The sequence below is a fragment of the Asterias rubens genome, chromosome 10 (assembly GCF_902459465.1).
Source record: "Asterias rubens chromosome 10, eAstRub1.3, whole genome shotgun sequence".
Taxonomy (NCBI): Eukaryota; Metazoa; Echinodermata; class Asteroidea; order Forcipulatida; family Asteriidae; genus Asterias; species Asterias rubens.
In genome coordinates this window covers 5,896,488-5,914,684 of record NC_047071.1, presented here as the reverse complement: position 1 = coordinate 5,914,684, position 18,197 = coordinate 5,896,488, and the positions used below count along the sequence as shown (strand labels likewise).

Genomic DNA, 18,197 nt, shown 5'->3' with positions numbered 1-18,197 from the left:
CCATGCATTTAATAACAAATGGATTCAAATGCTTTTCACAGACCTACTCTCTGGATCCAATGCAACGTGTCCCTTTAAGTACACCAGCCTCTCACTACACAACCAGCAATTGCCAAGCATTTCAATCATTACTGGGTCGGGGCAAAGTACCAGAAAGCTCGCAACAGAAAATAGTGCTGAGTAAAAATATGTTGGGAAAACTGTGACAAAGCACCTGAGTAACATTGCATTTTGACTGGTGTCTCGTTACTGCCGAACAGAAATGTTCTTTGCACCATTTCTTCTTTGCATGAGTTAAATGAAATTTGAAATTGGTAAGGTCTCATATTGCTTTGATATTCCTCCCTTGCCAGACAAGTACTTCCTGTCCCAAGAAGATGGTGTGTACTGCGTTGATCGCTGCCCTGAGGGCTACTATGAATTGGACGAAGGAGCACCTCAAGATATCAGTCACACATGTCAGCTGTGTTCATTTCAGTGTCTAGATTGTTACCAGACCTACTCACAGTGTGTCAGCTGTAAAGACAATACATTCCTGTTCAGGGAGCAGTGTGTACCTAGTTGCCCAGAGTAAGTCTACCACCTCCAACAATTTACTTCTCTGTTATACTCAAAGTTAGGAATCAGTCGCCAGTTATTCGTCCCCAACGGGAAGGAAAAATTACCATTAATTTATTACAAAGACATACTTCTCTAATGAATTAATATCGATTTAGAAAACGAGCCACTTGGCCTTTGGCTATCTTCAGCTATTTTACTAACTAAAATGGTCCATCCAGCATTGCACACAATTGAAGAAAACACACTGAACCATGCTGCCAGTAATTTTTATAATAGTGATAGAAATCCTGAGGAAGTTTCCACTTGATCAGACCATGCTAACTTAGACAAGAACTTACATAATACTTCCCGGTGGGCTAGGTTTGTTAACTGAGTCAATCACAAAGGCTCCATTCATAGCCAATGAGCAAGGACCACATTAATAACAATGAAACTGGTGTTCTGTGATCTTGCATATAATGTAAGTATGAACTCCGGTTGCCTGAACATCTGACGTCACACTACGTGGCTCGTGAATAATGCCAGGGAGTAATCACCTTTAAAATTCATTTCACACGGAGATACAAATTTTAATCGTACATACTAACATTACATGCAATTTACATACACACATGGACTCTGCATGAAGACGACTGAAAGTTGGCTTTCCATATTTGTGTTTTGATTGGTCCGAGGTGATGTTTGGCAGCTGCACCCACATCACCTCGAACCAATCAAAACCTAGATATTTGAAGCTTACGTCACTGCACGTTCATTCAATGACATCATTGTATCCAATGAAATGACTGGTTCTGAAAAGCAAGTACCTCTCTATAGCCATCGTGCGGATAAAGACATGGGAGCAGTCTAGAACTCAGTAACTATGTGAATATAAACTTTGTCAATGTACCCTGAGCAAAGGTGACAAACAGAGGGTTCTGCCATTTATTCAAAACCTAAAGGGGCAAACCAATATAAAGCCTACCAAATAAACTTTGTAACATTGTTACAATACATTATTGGAGCCGACGTTAAAGGCATGCGGGAGATTATGAATGATTGTGTCATTTCCCAAATTAATAAGATCATTTGCGACCCCAGCCACCCTCTGCACCCTCACATTATCCAAAATCACTCAGGCAGGATCCGACAACTATGCTTAAAGACCAACAGGTTTAAGGATTCTTTTCTCCCCAGTGCAGTTCAGCTTTTTAACAGTAGATGGTCGAGATAATTTGGTTCACTCTCATTTGTTGTACTTTTTACAAGCTCCCCACATATTTTTATCTCTATATTTGTATATATCTGTAAACTGTAATTACGTGTTCGGGCAACAGCCCGAACAACTCTTTGATTTTGTTCGTAAACGCCTCACAGACATGACCCCATTTTGATTTTGTCTTCCGGCTCAAAAGAGAGGTTGAAAATTTCAAAATTCACTTCTAAAGAACAACGTAAATAACGTTGGTATGTGCATAAACATTATTCTTGGGCATACACACAACGTGTAGTGTATAAGCTGTGCGAGAGAGTCACGCTCCAGTGATCATCCATAGAGCGCGAAAAAGCTTCATGTAGAATAGTCTTCGTTCAAGGCGTTTAACCTTTTGACCTTGTCTTCTGGTTCAAATCGAATTTATTGTATGTTATCTACGACCGTACTGCGTTGATAACACCGGTTCCCGTCCGATCACTGAAGTTATGCAAAATCGGGCTTGGTCAGTACTTGGATGGGAGACCATTTGGCGACCAAATTTTGTATTATTTATTTATTTATTGTTTTTTTCTTCTCCTATAAATAGCTTCGTTTTTCAAGGCGTTTTCAACTAACATTTCTTTTCCGGTTAGTTAGTCTCTTCTTCAGTCGTCATTATGCTTAAGGCTCCAACCACAAAAGCTATTTTGACAATCTATACATCATATGAAAGGGCTTTAAATACGTAGTCTGTTTTCAAGGCGTTTTCAACAAACATTTCCCTTCCGGTTAGTTAGTCTCTTCTCCAGTCGTCATCATGCATAAGTTCCTATGCCCTCAACCACAAAAGCTATTTTGACAATCTACATCATATGAAAGTGCTTTACGTACGTAGTCTGTTTTCAAGGCGTTTTCAACAAACATTTCCCTTCAGGTTAGTTAGTCTCTTCTCCAGTCGTCATTATTCATCAGTTCACATTTCCTCGACCACAAAAGCTATTTTGACAATCTATACATCATATGAAAGGGCCTCACGTACTTCACAAAAATGGGTATGTTGGTGACCTTTTCTTGACCTTTTGACCTTTTTAAACCGGAAGTGCCTGTAAAAGGCTTTGAAAGGGCATTATTTAAAGGCTTTTAGGTTGAAATGTACACTTTTTGATGCTTTACCATAAAATTATTACACATCGAGAAAACTGTTTGGTTTTGATTTCTTTGCAATTTGACGAGCTATCAACAACACATTTTTCATTGATTCAAACACTGACCCAACAATAGCCGAACACCTAGTGTTTGTTTCTACAAACACTATATCTAGTTTTTTTTTTCTTATTCTTCTCGCTGTCGATTGTCCGCAAGAAAAAGCATATATGCGAAGCTTGCATTAAGTTGAAACTTTGCACACAGGTAGACAATAGCCAGCAGATGATACAAAAGTTGTTACGTCACGATGACGTCATCAGTTGACGAGATACACTAATTCAAAGTTTATTATTTCAAAAAGTCATAACTTTTGATCTACATGAGGGATTTTTATAATCAATACATCATCGGAAAAGGCATTAAAAACTCCGTAAACGCCTCACAGACATGACCCCCTTTTGATTTTTTTCTTCCGGCTCAAAAGAGAGGTTGAAAATTTCAAAATTCACGTCTAAAGAACAACGTAAATCCCCCGTTGGTGTGTGCATAAACATAACACTTAGGCATACACACAACGTGTAGTGTATTAGCTGTGCGGGAGAGTCACGCTCCAGTGATCATCCATAGAGCGCGAAAAAGCTTCATGTAGATTAGTCTTCGTTCAAGGCGTTTAACTTTTTGACTTTGTCTTCTGGTTCAAATCGAATTTATTGTATATTATCTACGACCGTACTGCGTTGATAACACCGGTTCCCGTCCGATCACTGAAGTTAAGCAAAATCGGGCGTGGTCAGTACTTGGATGGGAGACCAATTGGCGACCAAATTTTGTATTATTTATTTTTTTATTTAATTTTTTCTTCTCCAATAAATAGCTTCGTTTTTAGTCTATTTTCAAGGCGTTTTCAACCAACATTTCTTTTCCGGTTAGTTAGTCTCTTCTACAGTCGTCATTATGCATAAGGCTCCAAGCACAAAAGCTATTTAGACAATCTATACATCATATGAAAGGGCATTAAGTACGTAGTCTGTTTTCAAGGCGTTTTCAACAAACATTTCCCTTCCGGTTAGTTAGTCTTTTCTCCAGTCGTCATTATGCATAAGTTCCTATGCCCTCAACCACAAAAGCTATTTTGACAATCTACATCATATGAAAGGGCTTTACGTACAAAGTCTGTTTTCAAGGCGTTTTCAACAAACATTTCCCTTCCGGTTAGTTAGTCTCTTCTCCAGTCGCCAATATTCATCAGTTCACATTTCCTCGACCACAAAAGCTATTTTGACAATCTATACATCATATGAAAGGGCCTCACGTACTTCAAAAAAATTGGTATGTTGGTGACCTTCTCTTGACCTTTTGACCTTTTTAAACCGAAAGTGCCTGTAAAAGGCTTTGAAAAGGCATTATTTAAAGGCTTTTAGGTTGAAATGTACACTTTTTGATGCCTTACCATAAAATTATTTCACATTGAAAAAACTGTTTGGTTTTGATTTCTTTGCAATTTGACGAGTTATTAACAACACTTTTTCATTGATTCAAACACTGACCCAACAATAGCCGAACACCTAGTGTTTGTTTGTACAAACACTATATCTAGTTTTATTCTTGTTGTCTATTTTTGCTATGCCTTTCTTGTATGTATTGTATAGTCTCCTTTACACAGGGAAGACAAATTTCATGTTTTTTTTATCATGACAATAAAATATTTTAATCTTTAATCTTAATCTTAATTGATCCACCCTGTGACCAGTCAGTTTTTTTCTTCTCAATAATCTTATTTTACCCTGAAAGATAGGAGCATTATATAATAATACACACATGTAGCCAGGTTTGTCCATACTGACTGTCTTTAAATCCTCTGAACAGTCAAAGTCTGCTCACGTCACCTTTCCTCTTCAGACCAAGTGGCCCATAAGTTTGCAAGGTTTCCTTTCCACCAAACACAGTCTCTGGTTACAGGCCGCTGGTTACAGGATCCAAACACCTTCCTCTCCTTGTCTACAGTTTGCCTCCAGGCTGTTATTGGACATAATGGCCAAAGTCTATGCTACACCTTTCAGTAATTTTGGTTGTTATAGACGATGTGACCTCTGACGTCACACGAAAACCATTGATTTGCGCGCATACCGCCTGGCAAAAGTTTTGTGTTTTGGCAGACAGCTAGAAAGTGTATGCAATCTTACCATGACTACGTGTCTTTTTGCCCGGCGAAACATGACGTATACAGTGTTTGTTCAACAGAGGGCGGTTTGAATGTAAACATAGGTCACATTGTCTATACACTCATACTGATTTTTTTTGGGTGAAAACTGTTTCCTTCTGTCCATAGCTGGATCCTAACACGATGTACAAATGTAAACACTAAAATATAAGAACAAGAAAATAAGTCATAAATGCAGAAAGAATTTGGTTGAAAACAATGGTTTTTTGTTTTGTTTTTGTTTTACAGGGGTTTTGTTGAGGATTTGGATTCCAACCAGTGCATAGCTGAAGATCGGAAGTGTCCACTGAATTGCCAAGATTGCAATGAGTGGGGAGAGTGTCAGAGTAAGTCTGCTCAACTCAAACTTGGCTCTTAATAACTTTTTGTATCCCATAGATCCATAAATATAGTAGGAAAAAATACCCTCCCAATTAAATCTACCAAATTACTGCAAGTTTATCTTGGTGAACTTATACATATTGTAAATGAAAATACCCATACTTTAAAAACCTACTTTTATTGTTATTTTACTTCTTAGTAATTATTAGTAGTTTTAATAAATTGTTTGCCTGACTCTCATGACTCTTTGCGTTCTGTATTTACTGTTATGATGATTGAAATATAACACCCCAGCAGATCCTTGTCCTACATTGATTGGAGGAATGTCGTCTAACTATTACACCCCAGCAGATCCTTGTCCTATATTGATTGGAGGAATGTCGTCTAACTATTACACCCCAGCAGATCCTTGTCCTATATTGATTGGAGGAATGTCGTCTAACTATTACACCCCAGCAGATCCTTGTCCTATATTGATTGGAGGAATGTCGTCTAACTATTACACCCCAGCAGATCCTTGTCCTATATTGATTGGAGGAATGTCGTCTAACTATTACACCCCAGCAGATCCTTGTCCTACATTGATTGGAGGAATGTCGTCTAACTATTACACCCCAGCAGATCCTTGTCCTATATTGATTGGAGGAATGTCGTCTAACTATTACACCCCAGCAGATCCTTGTCCTATATTGATTGGAGGAATGTCGTCTAACTATTACACCCCAGCAGATCCTTGTCCTATATTGATTGGAGGAATGTCGTCTAACTATTACACCCCAGCAGATCCTTGTCCTATATTGATTGGAGGAATGTCGTCTAACTATTACACCCCAGCAGATCCTTGTCCTACATTGATTGGAGGAATGTCGTCTAACTATTAAACCCCAGCAGATCCTTGTCCTATATTGATTGGAGGAATGTCTAACTCTTACATGCTCTTATTGGTCCTGTCCTTTTTCCGCTATTGCACGCTGGTTAATTACCAGCACAAAACACCCTCAAAGTGAATATCAGATCTTGTACATGCCTTTTGGTTATATTTTACAGTTTAATCTTCCAATCAAATGACAAAGATTACTTGGAGTGTTTTGCATTCATTCCATGGACATGATGCAGAGGATCATTATCATTGAATAGTAGCATTTATATAACACCCAAGCAGATCCTTGCCATTTGAATGGAGGATTGTCCGTCACGTGATAGCAAATAAAAGTACCATTGCACGCTGAGTCACTCACCATGCTTTTTCGTTCCATCCAAAAAGCCCAACTAGCAGTTAATCCCCAAAGCAGTACTAAAAGGGTCTATGTTCTTTTTTCTAACACATAACAATAATGACCACAGATTTACATAACACTTTGAAGATAATGATAGTAGAAAGCTTCCCTTCAAATATTACTTACTGACCTGCTGTAGTTTTTGAGAAATAAGTAAACAATGTCTCAGTTTTAGCATGTAAAAACGTATTAACCAGTTGTGGTATGTTATGGTAAAATATCACAACTGGTTCATTTTACATGCTAAAATAAATTTTGTCTCACTGAGACAATAATTATTTTGTGACTTTTTTACTCATTTCTCAAAAACTACAGCACCTCAGTAATTAATATTTGAAAGGAAGCTTTCTACTATCATTATCTTTAATCCCTGTAAGTTCAATGGAAATCTGTGGACATTTTGAAAAAAGTACTTTAAAACTGTAAGCAGCATCCAGCAGGCGAGTCTATCATCCTCCAGAAGATGATCAAAGCTGCTCAAAGTAAACTTACACATGTGACTACCACAAACCTCATATGAATGCTATTGTTGAAAGATACACTATGCTACATTGCAATGTATACTAATTCATTTGAGCACTATCCTTTCCTTCTCAGAGTGTGAAGATACTTTTGATATATACTATGGAGAGTGTTTGCGACGGCCATGTGCAGACTCCCAGTACCAAGCATTGAATGATGATGGCATGAGGGAATGTAGGAGTTGTTTTGAAAATTGCTCACGATGCTTGGGACCTAGGAGTGATGAGTGTTTGGAATGTCACACCAACTACAAGCTGGATAATGGGGAATGCTCAAGAGACTGTGGACCACAACAGTTTGATAGAGAGGGTATCTGCCTTGGTGAGTTAAATCCAGCCTAAATACATGAACAACCAAAGATTTCTAACAATTTTTGTCGTGATCTTTGTCTGCTTTGTACAATGAATACAGAGTGTCATTGTGACAATACCAAGTGTTAAAGGCAGTGGACACTATTGGTCATTGTCAAAGACTAGTCTTCACAGTTGGTGTATCTCAACATATGCATAAAATAACAAACCTGTGAAAATTTGAGCTCAATCGGTCGTCGAATTTGCGAGATAATAATGAAAGAAAAAACACCCTTGTCACACTAAGTTGTGTGCTTTCTGATGCTTGATTTCGAGACCTCAAATTCTAAACTTGAGGTCTCGAAATCAAATTCGTGGAAAATTACTTCTTTCTCGAAAACTACGTCATTTCAGAGGGAGCTGGTTCTCACAATGTTTTATACCATCAACCTCTCCCCATTACTTGTAATCAAGAAAGGTTTTATGATGATAATTATTTTGAGTAACTACCAATAGTGTCCACTGTCTTTAATGGAACTTCTTGCACTGCACCCAGTGTTTATATTTTGCTTGTAGTCGTGCATAGAATTATTCAGTATGTTTTCAAACTAAAACCATTTCATCTCACATGTGAAGGCATTTTCAAAATGATGATTTTCTTGTTTGTGATAATTATTTTATTATTATTATTTATTTGGCAATTTCACATATAAATACATAACTACAAGTTATTTACACGAGTTGGATAAAATTCTTAAAAACATTAAATATAAAAATATATACATCTGGACTGGAAAATCAGTAAAAAAAAGGGGGGGGGGGGGTACATCTAGATACACAAAAAGTGTGGGAGGGTAGGGAGCAGCAGTAAAAGAGAAAACAAAGGGCTACAAGACTGAAGAAAACAGAGACATCAACAAAGCACTGTCACCAAGATGTGTGTCAGTCCAATAGTGACTACGTAGTACTTTTGTATGTCTGCGTCCCGTTTTATGTCTGCGCTGTAAGCTTTGTTTGTTGAGGATAATAACCAGCAGTATTTTGTTATGTGTGTAGCATGCCATCCATCATGTAATGGGTGTAGTGGAGCATCTCCATATGACTGTATGGAATGCCCTGATGGTGCTAAAATATCAGCAGAAGGTGATTGTATCATTGGATGCCCTGATAATACATACCAGAATGGTGGGGACTGTTTGCGTTGTGATTCTAGCTGTGCAACCTGTGATGGGGAAGGAGATCATCGTTGCATAAGCTGCCCTTCACTCTACTACCTCACAGGTAAATCATGTCTTCTCTGCTAGCACTCAATTTAAACAATTTAGAGTAACCATTTAATTTACAGCAAGGAGGGATTAAGTGGCAATAATATTTATTTTTAGAATGCTGGATGGCTGATGTTGGGATAAATTCAAATAGATACAAACACCAGGTGGTTAAGTCATCAGAGTGTGATTTGAATTCTGTTCATGACACTTGTGTTCTTGAGCAAGATACTTTACTATAATTGCTTCTCTCCGACCGGGGGTGTAAATGGGTACCAGCATGGGTAGAGGTTGAAATTGTGTATGAAAAAGCCTTTAGAGCACTACGTTTGCCCAGGTTGCATACTCCCCAGGGAGCTGAGAAAGATTACAGGAATGTAATTGGCCCAATGACCAGGGCACTAATGTTTTAAGCACATTAAGACGGTTATTGTGAAATGATTGTTATAATTAATTATTTATCATTGATACATACCTCAGAGAGTTCAAACACTCTGATTGGTGGAATACTGGCCACGTACATGTAGGGTTGTATTAGCATGTGATATACTTGTAAAGACCGACTCTTTGAACTAGTGAATAAATAGCTCTTAAACAAGCATGCACAATGGGCTGGTTGTGCCGAGAACTTTCAAATCAATTGCTCACTATGTGTGTATTTTTTATTAAATTTTTTGGCAATGACATGGTACAGCATACGACTAACAGCAGCAAGCCACCTTACCCGGTCATTAAATGTGTATGCATCTTAAAAGTAGCAGTACTTGAGGCATAAACCAAGAATACAATTATGACTATATTATAAGTTATCACACAAGCACGAGTGGAATATGGAAAAATATAGCGCTTCTGTGTCCCATATCCAACGAGGTCGAAAGCGAATTTATCTTCTAGTCTCACTTACAATGCGCAAAATTGGAAATTTCGGAGCATTATTTCACGCGCATAAAGTTTAGAATGTAGTTTTTGCACTGTCCGTATATGGAGCGTGACAAAATGACATTTCACAATACCCACTGTGTAATAAAAACAGAGGAAGTAGGATATAAAACAGAGCTCGTAGGATATACACGATATATGTTTTTATTCCCCTAGTAGTTCGAGCTTCTGATTGGTGGATTAGCGCGTACTGGAAGATAATGACTGTGATATTTTGACCTGTGCAGGTGATCAGATGTGTGTTCAGAGTTGCCCAGATGGAACGTTTCACTACCACTCGTCATCAACTGCTGATGAGTTTGAATGTCGACCATGTCATTCAAACTGTAAGAATTGCTATGGTCCAACAGTTAGAGAGTGTACATCCTGTCATGATAACATGTACAAACTGGCCTTTGAATGTGTACTTCACTGTGGGCGAGGGTAAGCATGTTTTTCCAAATCAACAAATCAATGCTAGTATACCTCTGTACTGCTTGTTTTTATTATTTCACAATACTCCTGACTTTTCTTAAAATCATTTTGAGCTTATGGTTTGTTTACCTTCTTATATGTGAATAAACTGGTAGTACTTCCACTTTTGGTCCATTCAGCATGCTGCTGTTTAAGGATACTGTCGCTGGTTTTTAATGTTAAACTTTTGTTGATGGGATTTGAGGCATTGCATGGTGAGGTATGAATCTAAATTTGGTTTGCGATAACGCCATGTGTATATTGACTTGCTACAATGTAGGTAGATTGTGTTTTTTTTAGAGAACTTGTTTTGCTGTATATTCTACTATCGCGGAGTAGATTTTAGGGGTACTACTTATCTTTTAAAAGAACTGTCCTGCTTATTAATTACTACCTGGGCGGAAGGTAGGAAATTGGCTGACTTTGCTTAGTGGATCGAGGGGATTTCTGGATATTTACTTAACTACAGCCAAGCGGAGTGAGGTTTGTAAAGTGGTACCAATGTGTCTAATATTTGATTATTATTTTAATGGACCGTATAGTGGCCAGTGTCTGTAAGGTAAGGCCAGTAAATTCTGTCCAGTGCTCTTGTGTTTTACAACTGAATAATATTACTTTGTAATAAGTTTCAGGAAGCAACAACAGATGTCCAAGTATTGACCTTGAGTCCGATAATCGTTTTTAAATTTGGTTCAGTAAAGAAGGATACTTATATGACAAATGAGATGAATCTTCTCTAGTTTAGCATAGTCTTTTTTTTCATTTTGGCTCTGGTCTTGTAAACAGAATTATGGTGCGGTAACAATTCTGAGCTAAAAGCCCTGTGGTCCTGCAACCCCCCCCCTCCACTTTTTCTATAGCAATACAGGAAGAAGATCTTAAAGCCATTATACACTTTCGGCACAGAAAAAATAAAATAAAAAGTTCACAGATTTACATATAACTTACAGAAGGTAATGGTGAAAGACTTCTCTTGAAATATTTTTTCATGAAATGCTTTACTTTGTGAGAAAACAATAAAACAATATCAGTTCTCGACAACGAGAATTACGGATTTATAGTAAACACATGTCATGACATGGCGAATCGTGCGAAAACAAGGGTGGGTTTTCCTGTTATTTTCTCCCGACTCCAATGACCGATTGAGCCTAAATTTTCACAGGTTTGTTATTTTATATATAAGTTGTGATACACGAAGTGTGGGCCTTGGAAAATACTGTTTACAGAAAGTGTCCAATGGCTTTAAGAAAATTGCCAGCTTTATTATATATTTAATACTTTGAGATAGCCTTGTGTAACATTTGTTGTGATTGCAGGTTCTTCCCAGGGCCTGGATCCATTTGCCAGCCATGCCACACTGACTGCTCCTCATGTTGGGGTTCCGGTGTCGACCAATGTATTTCTTGTACTAAGAATTTCAAAGTCATGGAAGGTAGCTGTGTGGAAGACTGCCCTGCGGATTACTACTATACCTCTGACTTCATTAAGTCATGTGAGCCATGCCATATCAGATGCAAGACTTGCAATGGTGAGATGTGGTCCAAGTCGAGTCATTTTGCTTGTAAACGGTTTCTTTTTAACAATGTCACAAGTGAGCGTTTATAATTTTTTGGGTGATTTTCACATGAAAGTTCACCCAATTCACTCTTTGTTAAGGTTGGTCTCTGTATTTTGTGCCATGAAATTGCTTCTAAAATAATGTGCAGGAATATTGTCGCAGTACTATTTGTATTATTTGTTTACAAAGCACACTGACCTAATTCATGTTTATAGAATTTGCTCATATGCATCCCTTTTGTTGAGTTGAAGTGCCTCTTACAGTAACTCACAGTGTGCTAGAAGGATGTCCAGGATATTAACCAAACTCTCAATCCCTACACCCTGTGGATATCAACTTAAAGGATCCATTCACATATTATGCTGAACTCGGAATCACTTCCTAAACAGTATACAAAATATGCTTAGTATTAGGTGTGTGTTGAGCAAAATGTTTGTTAGCAACCAAGTCCCATATTTCACAAACGTACACAGGTTTGAGTTTTAAACAATATCCATTGTTTGTAAGAAGTCTCAAGCTAACTACTGTATAACCTTCTATTTGTATTGTAGACATGGGACCCTTTAATTGTCTTACTTGTAAAGATGGCTACGAACTTGAAGACAATGTATGTTACAGTAAATGTGATCTTGGTTCCTACTACGCCAATGATGTAAGTATCAATATTAATCAACTGTCAACAATTTATATGTACATGTAGAAAGGTTTGCAGTAACACCATGGCCTTTCTATATCGTATTCCAACCATGCAAAGTTTCAAATCCTACTTGTATGTACATGTTTGGAATGGAAGACTTTATTAAACAGACACGTCGCTACAGATAAACAGTATGAATATCTCAAGACTTTGGTTGAATTAATGACTGCCACTTGGTGTCATTGGAAGTCTCAAATAACTCAAATCATTGTTTTCATTGTCCAGGTGTGGATTGCACCAAGAGTTAAGAATGATATTAACTGTGAATCACTCTTAATTGCTAAGCAAAGTGTGATGTCATGATACAAATCATTATGGTGATACTAATAAATCATGTTAAGATGAACGTTAGTGCTTTGTCAAATCAAACCTAGGACCTTGGCCTATATGCCCCTTTGAGGTGTTACTATTGACTTTTATATACTTTTGATATTGATTTCTAGGTTATGAAGCTTAACACAATTGGAAACAATCTTGTAATTATTCCCAGGGTTTTACTGTAAACGTAACTGGATGATACAAACAATTTTATTCTAGTGCGTCCTGCATGTAGAAAACCCAAGCACACTGTGTGTGCACAGCCTCAATGTTGGATAGACTTAACATGATTACATTTCTGAACTGCTTCAAGTTTACTCTGTATCAAGGAATCTTCGATCAAGTTCCATGCTTCTCCTCATTGAACCCCAATCTCGACACTCATGGGGTGACAGGTCTTTTTCTTCAGCTGCGCCACGCACCTGGACCTCTCTACCACTAAATCTTAGATCTTGTCTTTGTACCAAAACATTCAAATCTCTACTCAAAACTTATCTCATGTCACAGGTTTTCAAAGACTAATTTTGTTGTGTCTGTTTTTCTTTGTTTTGTTTTGTTAAAATCTTTTTTATTTTTTTATTTTTTATTTTTTTATTTTTTTTATATACTTACTTTTACTTTTTTTTTGAGTCTTTTTATTATTATTATTATTTATTTATTATTTAATCCTAGTGTACAGTATGTATCAGACTAGTCGTACACAATAAAGATAATATTAATTAGTTACAACATTTATTGATAGATGTTAAATTTGCATCGGGGATAAAGAATTTTAATTTTGGTTTTTACCCATACACCGATGTGTGTTAGCACTGTATACTCAGTAACATGCATGTGATATTTTTTCACAGGACTCGGGAAAGTACTGTATGGGTAAAAACCAAAATTAATAACATTTATAGAGCGATTAATACATATGTTTTTAAATGCTATAGCTAGATTGGTTTTAAGTAATGATTGAAAAGTGTCAAATTAAGGTGCCGCTTCAATGCTGGTGGGTAGCTCGCTAGGATCGCGAAAGCATGATTGCCACAGCGTAAAAATATATAGATTAATTCAGCATTAGATTGAGGTAACAGATTTGTATGTAAAAATGAATACCACAGTGTGAATGTGTGCATGCAGGACCACTGATGAGGGTTTTAGCAATAAAGATCCTGGATAGACCACTGAGGAGGGTTTTAGTAATAGGGATTCTGGATAGACCACTGAGGAGGGTTTTAGCAATAGGGATCCTGGATAGACCACTGAGGAGGGTTTTAGCAATAGGGATCCTGGATAGACCACTGAGGAGGGTTTTAGCAATAGGGATCCTGGATAGACCACTGAGGAGGGTTTTAGCAATAGGGATCCTGGATAGACCACTGAGGAGGGTTTTAGCAATAGGGATCCTGGATAGACCACTGAGGGGGGTTTTAGCAACAGGGATCCTGGATAGACCACTGAGGAGGGTTTTAGCAATAGGGATCATGGATAGACCACTTAGGAGGGTTTTAGCAATAGGGATCCTGGATAGACCACTGAGGAGGGTTTTAGCAATAGGGATCCTGGATAGACCACTGAGGAGGGTTTTAGCAATAGGGATCCTGGATAGACCACTGAGGGGGGTTTTAGCAATAGGGATCCTGGATAGACCACTGAGGGGGGTTTTAGCAACAGGGATCCTGGATAGACCACTGAGGAGGGTTTTAGCAATAGGGATCATGGATAGACCACTTAGGAGGGTTTTAGCAATAGGGATCCTGGATAGACCACTGAGGAGGGTTTTAGCAATAGGGATCCTGGATAGACCACTTAGGAGGGTTTTAGCAATAGGGATCCTGGATAGACCACTGAGGAGGGTTTTAGCAATAGGGATCATGGATAGACCACTTAGGAGGGTTTTAGCAATAGGGATCCTGGATAGACCACTGAGGGGGGTTTTAGCAACAGGGATCCTGGATAGACCACTGAGGAGGGTTTTAGCAATAGGGATCATGGATAGACCACTTAGGAGGGTTTTAGCAATAGGGATCCTGGATAGACCACTGAGGAGGGTTTTAGCAATAGGGATCCTGGATAGACCACTGAGGAGGGTTTTAGCAATAGGGATCCTGGATAGACCACTGAGGAGGGTTTTAGCAATAGGGATCCTGGATAGACCACTGAGGAGGGTTTTAGCAATAGGGATCCTGGATAGACCACTGAGGAGGGTTTTAGCAATAGGGATCCTGGATAGACCACTGAGGAGGGTTTTAGCAATAGGGATCCTGGATAGACCACTGAGGAGGGTTTTAGCAATAGGGATCCAGGATGTGTGGCAGACCAAGACCATGATGAGTTCACTTCTGTGCACTAAACCATTAGGGAAGCCCTGGGTGAAGTCCAGACAATAGAAGAAGTCCATCATTCACCAGGACCCAATACTATGGCTCTACTTACTTCAGCCCACAGAATTATGTGCTTTACAGGGCACCGTAAGCAGAGCCATGAAATTGAATCCTGGTCCACAATCATGTGTGTGTTTTAAGTACAAGATACAACCTTTATTCAAAACTATGTTGTAACATCGACGCAACAGTTTGAATTGAACCTAAGTCAATGTTGTACCTTCCTTCAAATGGCACGCATTGATATATTAACACTGGTATACACTGTACTTCTCCTGCCACATTAAAGATTAGGATTATTGTTAAGATTCAGTTGCGAGTTTCTGTAGCAAACCGTTCTGATCTGTTACACTTAGCTAAAGTGCTATGTAATGGTGTACTGCAAACTCCAACCCATCATGATATTGTGCTTTGTTTTGTCTGCAGACATGCAACAAGTGTGACTCAACATGCCAAGAATGTTATGGGCCAACAGACACACATTGCCTGAAATGTAACGAGGGACAGTCACTATCACGCCTTGATGCAAACCACACAACATGCCTCAGCTGCTGTAAAGATGGTCAGAGCTCAATCACAGACAACTGCTGCGAATGCAAAGATGGTAAACATTTACGCATTAACCGAAATCCCTCTTTGATACTCTACTCGTGTTAGCAATCTAAAATGAAATTTCTATCTTCTTTGTTGTACAGGAAAGTGTCCATTCACACACGGGGATCCAGGCACCACAGGACCTGTTGTTGATGCACCATTAAACACAACAGCCATCTTGGTTTTGTGTTTGCTTATTGTGGCTGTCTTTGGTCTATTCTTTGGTATCCTTCAAGCAAGGTCTCGTAAGATGTTCTGTTGGAAGAACGATTACGATCAGCTACCAACGTTCTACAACAATAAGGGCGAGGAGCCACAGATTGTGCTTCGACAGAATGCTATTCCAAGTGACGACGAAGATGACTATTTTTACGATGATGATGATAGTGATATTTAGAATCAGAGTGTTAAAGGTAGAGAAGATAAAAACCAATTCAAAACTGGTTCAAGTAGGAATACCATCTAGAGGTTTTTAACATCTTGTGTAAAGATAATGGTGACTTCCACTGATACCAGTGAGCACAGTTGGTACTTTACATTTGAAAGTAATATTGTTACACTTAGTATGAGGCTTGAGGTAGAGAAGGTACAGAATAGTGTCATGTTTCATCCATTGTGATTATCTTCCATGTAAGCCTTAAAGACCAAAGTGAGGTTTGAGTGAAACAAGTTTTGTTAATTTAATGTATAATAATCAGTATTATAATGGCTTCCTAACATCCTGATGGTAATAATGGTAAACACAATGGAATGGACTGTATAGTGGAGTTGCTAGATGAGATATTTGTTTACTATTCTCAAAATGAATGCTCATTCTGGTATGAAGTGTGCTACTATACAACGCTTAGGGGCTATTTTGAGTTGTGCCTTGGTCTGACAGTACTCATTAATGTAGAAACTACACACACGAGCTGTTAAGAACAACTGCAAATGTTTAACTAGAGTTGTTTTGACTGTAGGGTAAGAGTACTATGTAAGATTGATAACAAAAGATGTAACCGGTGCTGAGTTTTAGTTAGTAATTCTGCTGTATTCTTGTGGAAGGATTGAGTTCAGTGTCTTGGATTGACTGTTGTCACAGTCCCTCTATTGGTATCCACTCTGTTGATTACCAGCATAGTATGAGTTGGTGTCTGTTGATTTAAAGAGAGAGAAGAAATGAAAGATTCTAGTTAGGATGTCAGAACCAACTTACAATCATTACTAATGGAGGTGATTTTAAGGACCTCTTTTTTGTTTAATTCGTTCATTTTGTAACCCAAGTATGCAAGAAAATTGTGGGAGTTTCCATGTAATAACTTATTGCATTGATTTTATTTATGTTATTGTTTATTGTTGTTTGTGCATCGTGGTGTTTAAATGAAAAATGATTGCTTTGTAAATATTGCTTTGTTACAAGATGTTGCTTAGAATTTTTTTTGTTTAATTGGTTGAGGTTCCATACGTGTAATTATTAGATGATTGAGTTATGACAATGTAAACATGGTGAGTTATTGAAGCTGATTCTGCGAAACAGAACAATTCTGAATATTTAGTAGCTGCTTGGATATCAACTCCAGAGGGAATCTTTAGATGCTTGAAACAAAAGAACTGTATTCCCTGTCCTTATACTTTGATATGTGTGGCTCTTGTGATTATAGGGAAGGTATACATTTTGGAATCACTCTTGATATTAATGGCAATAAACACTTACTTGGCTAGTAGTACAGCAGCATTCAGTAGTATAACGCATTTTTGAGCAATTCACTTTGAAGTATGTTGTAATGGGAAAATCCCCCAAAGTTTGAATCTGAGAAGCGTTACTGATAGAAACTTTTCCCAGATTGTATGTTCCATTGAGGGATTATTCTTCTTGCGTGGATATAAAAAAACATGACCACCTAAAATGGCATTTTCACAGGTTAGTTTTATTGTATATAGATCTATATTTATTTAGGATTAAAACAATCAAAAAGTTCCTTTGAAACAGTGTTAAAGCGCTTTACAAATGCATTTAAGTTAAGTTAAGTTTAGTCCTAAAACCCAAGGTAAACTTGCCTTCAACTATCAAACATCCTAGAGATAATTTAAGCTTTTAAGAGTCTATGCAAGCAATTTCGCTAGATTTGTTTTCAGCACTGTCGGTAGTCATCATGATCATCTTGGTGTCTGACAGATGAAATTCTGTCTGCCAAATTTTCTCTCAATAAGACATTTCAAAAAGTACTTTAACATGTGTCATTTATTGAAGTGCACAATTTCTCAAGCCTGGCTTTCAACATTTGCGTACACTCTACATGTAGATGTTTTCATTAAAAACCCATCAGATTGTCAGGGTCTTACATATTTAGGAATTGGATTTCTTGTAGTTGCTACTGTGATGTTGAATGTTTGTTGTATTTTATTTATTTTTAAAATAGATTTTTGACAAAATTATTGAATCAATAGAGTCATGAAGTGTACTGATTAACAAACAAACTTATCTTGTACGTAGGAATGAATGATATATTATT

The 18,197-nt window shown here is 37.8% G+C and overlaps 1 protein-coding gene across 1 annotated transcript in view; it reads left to right on the top strand.

The window, feature by feature from the left end:
- LOC117295298 (proprotein convertase subtilisin/kexin type 5-like) overlaps window positions 1-17,642 on the top strand; it is a 48,854-nt gene extending 31,212 nt beyond the window's left edge. Inside the window, exons 22-30 of the mRNA XM_033777856.1 lie at window positions 354-570; window positions 5,331-5,428; window positions 7,298-7,543; window positions 8,569-8,793; window positions 9,944-10,139; window positions 11,486-11,697; window positions 12,279-12,379; window positions 15,538-15,715; window positions 15,807-17,642. Of these exons, the coding sequence (XP_033633747.1) occupies window positions 354-570; window positions 5,331-5,428; window positions 7,298-7,543; window positions 8,569-8,793; window positions 9,944-10,139; window positions 11,486-11,697; window positions 12,279-12,379; window positions 15,538-15,715; window positions 15,807-16,102 (1,769 nt within the window). The 3' untranslated portion in view covers window positions 16,103-17,642. The remainder of the gene's footprint in view (window positions 1-353; window positions 571-5,330; window positions 5,429-7,297; window positions 7,544-8,568; window positions 8,794-9,943; window positions 10,140-11,485; window positions 11,698-12,278; window positions 12,380-15,537; window positions 15,716-15,806) is intronic.
- Window positions 17,643-18,197: the final 555 nt, after the last annotated feature.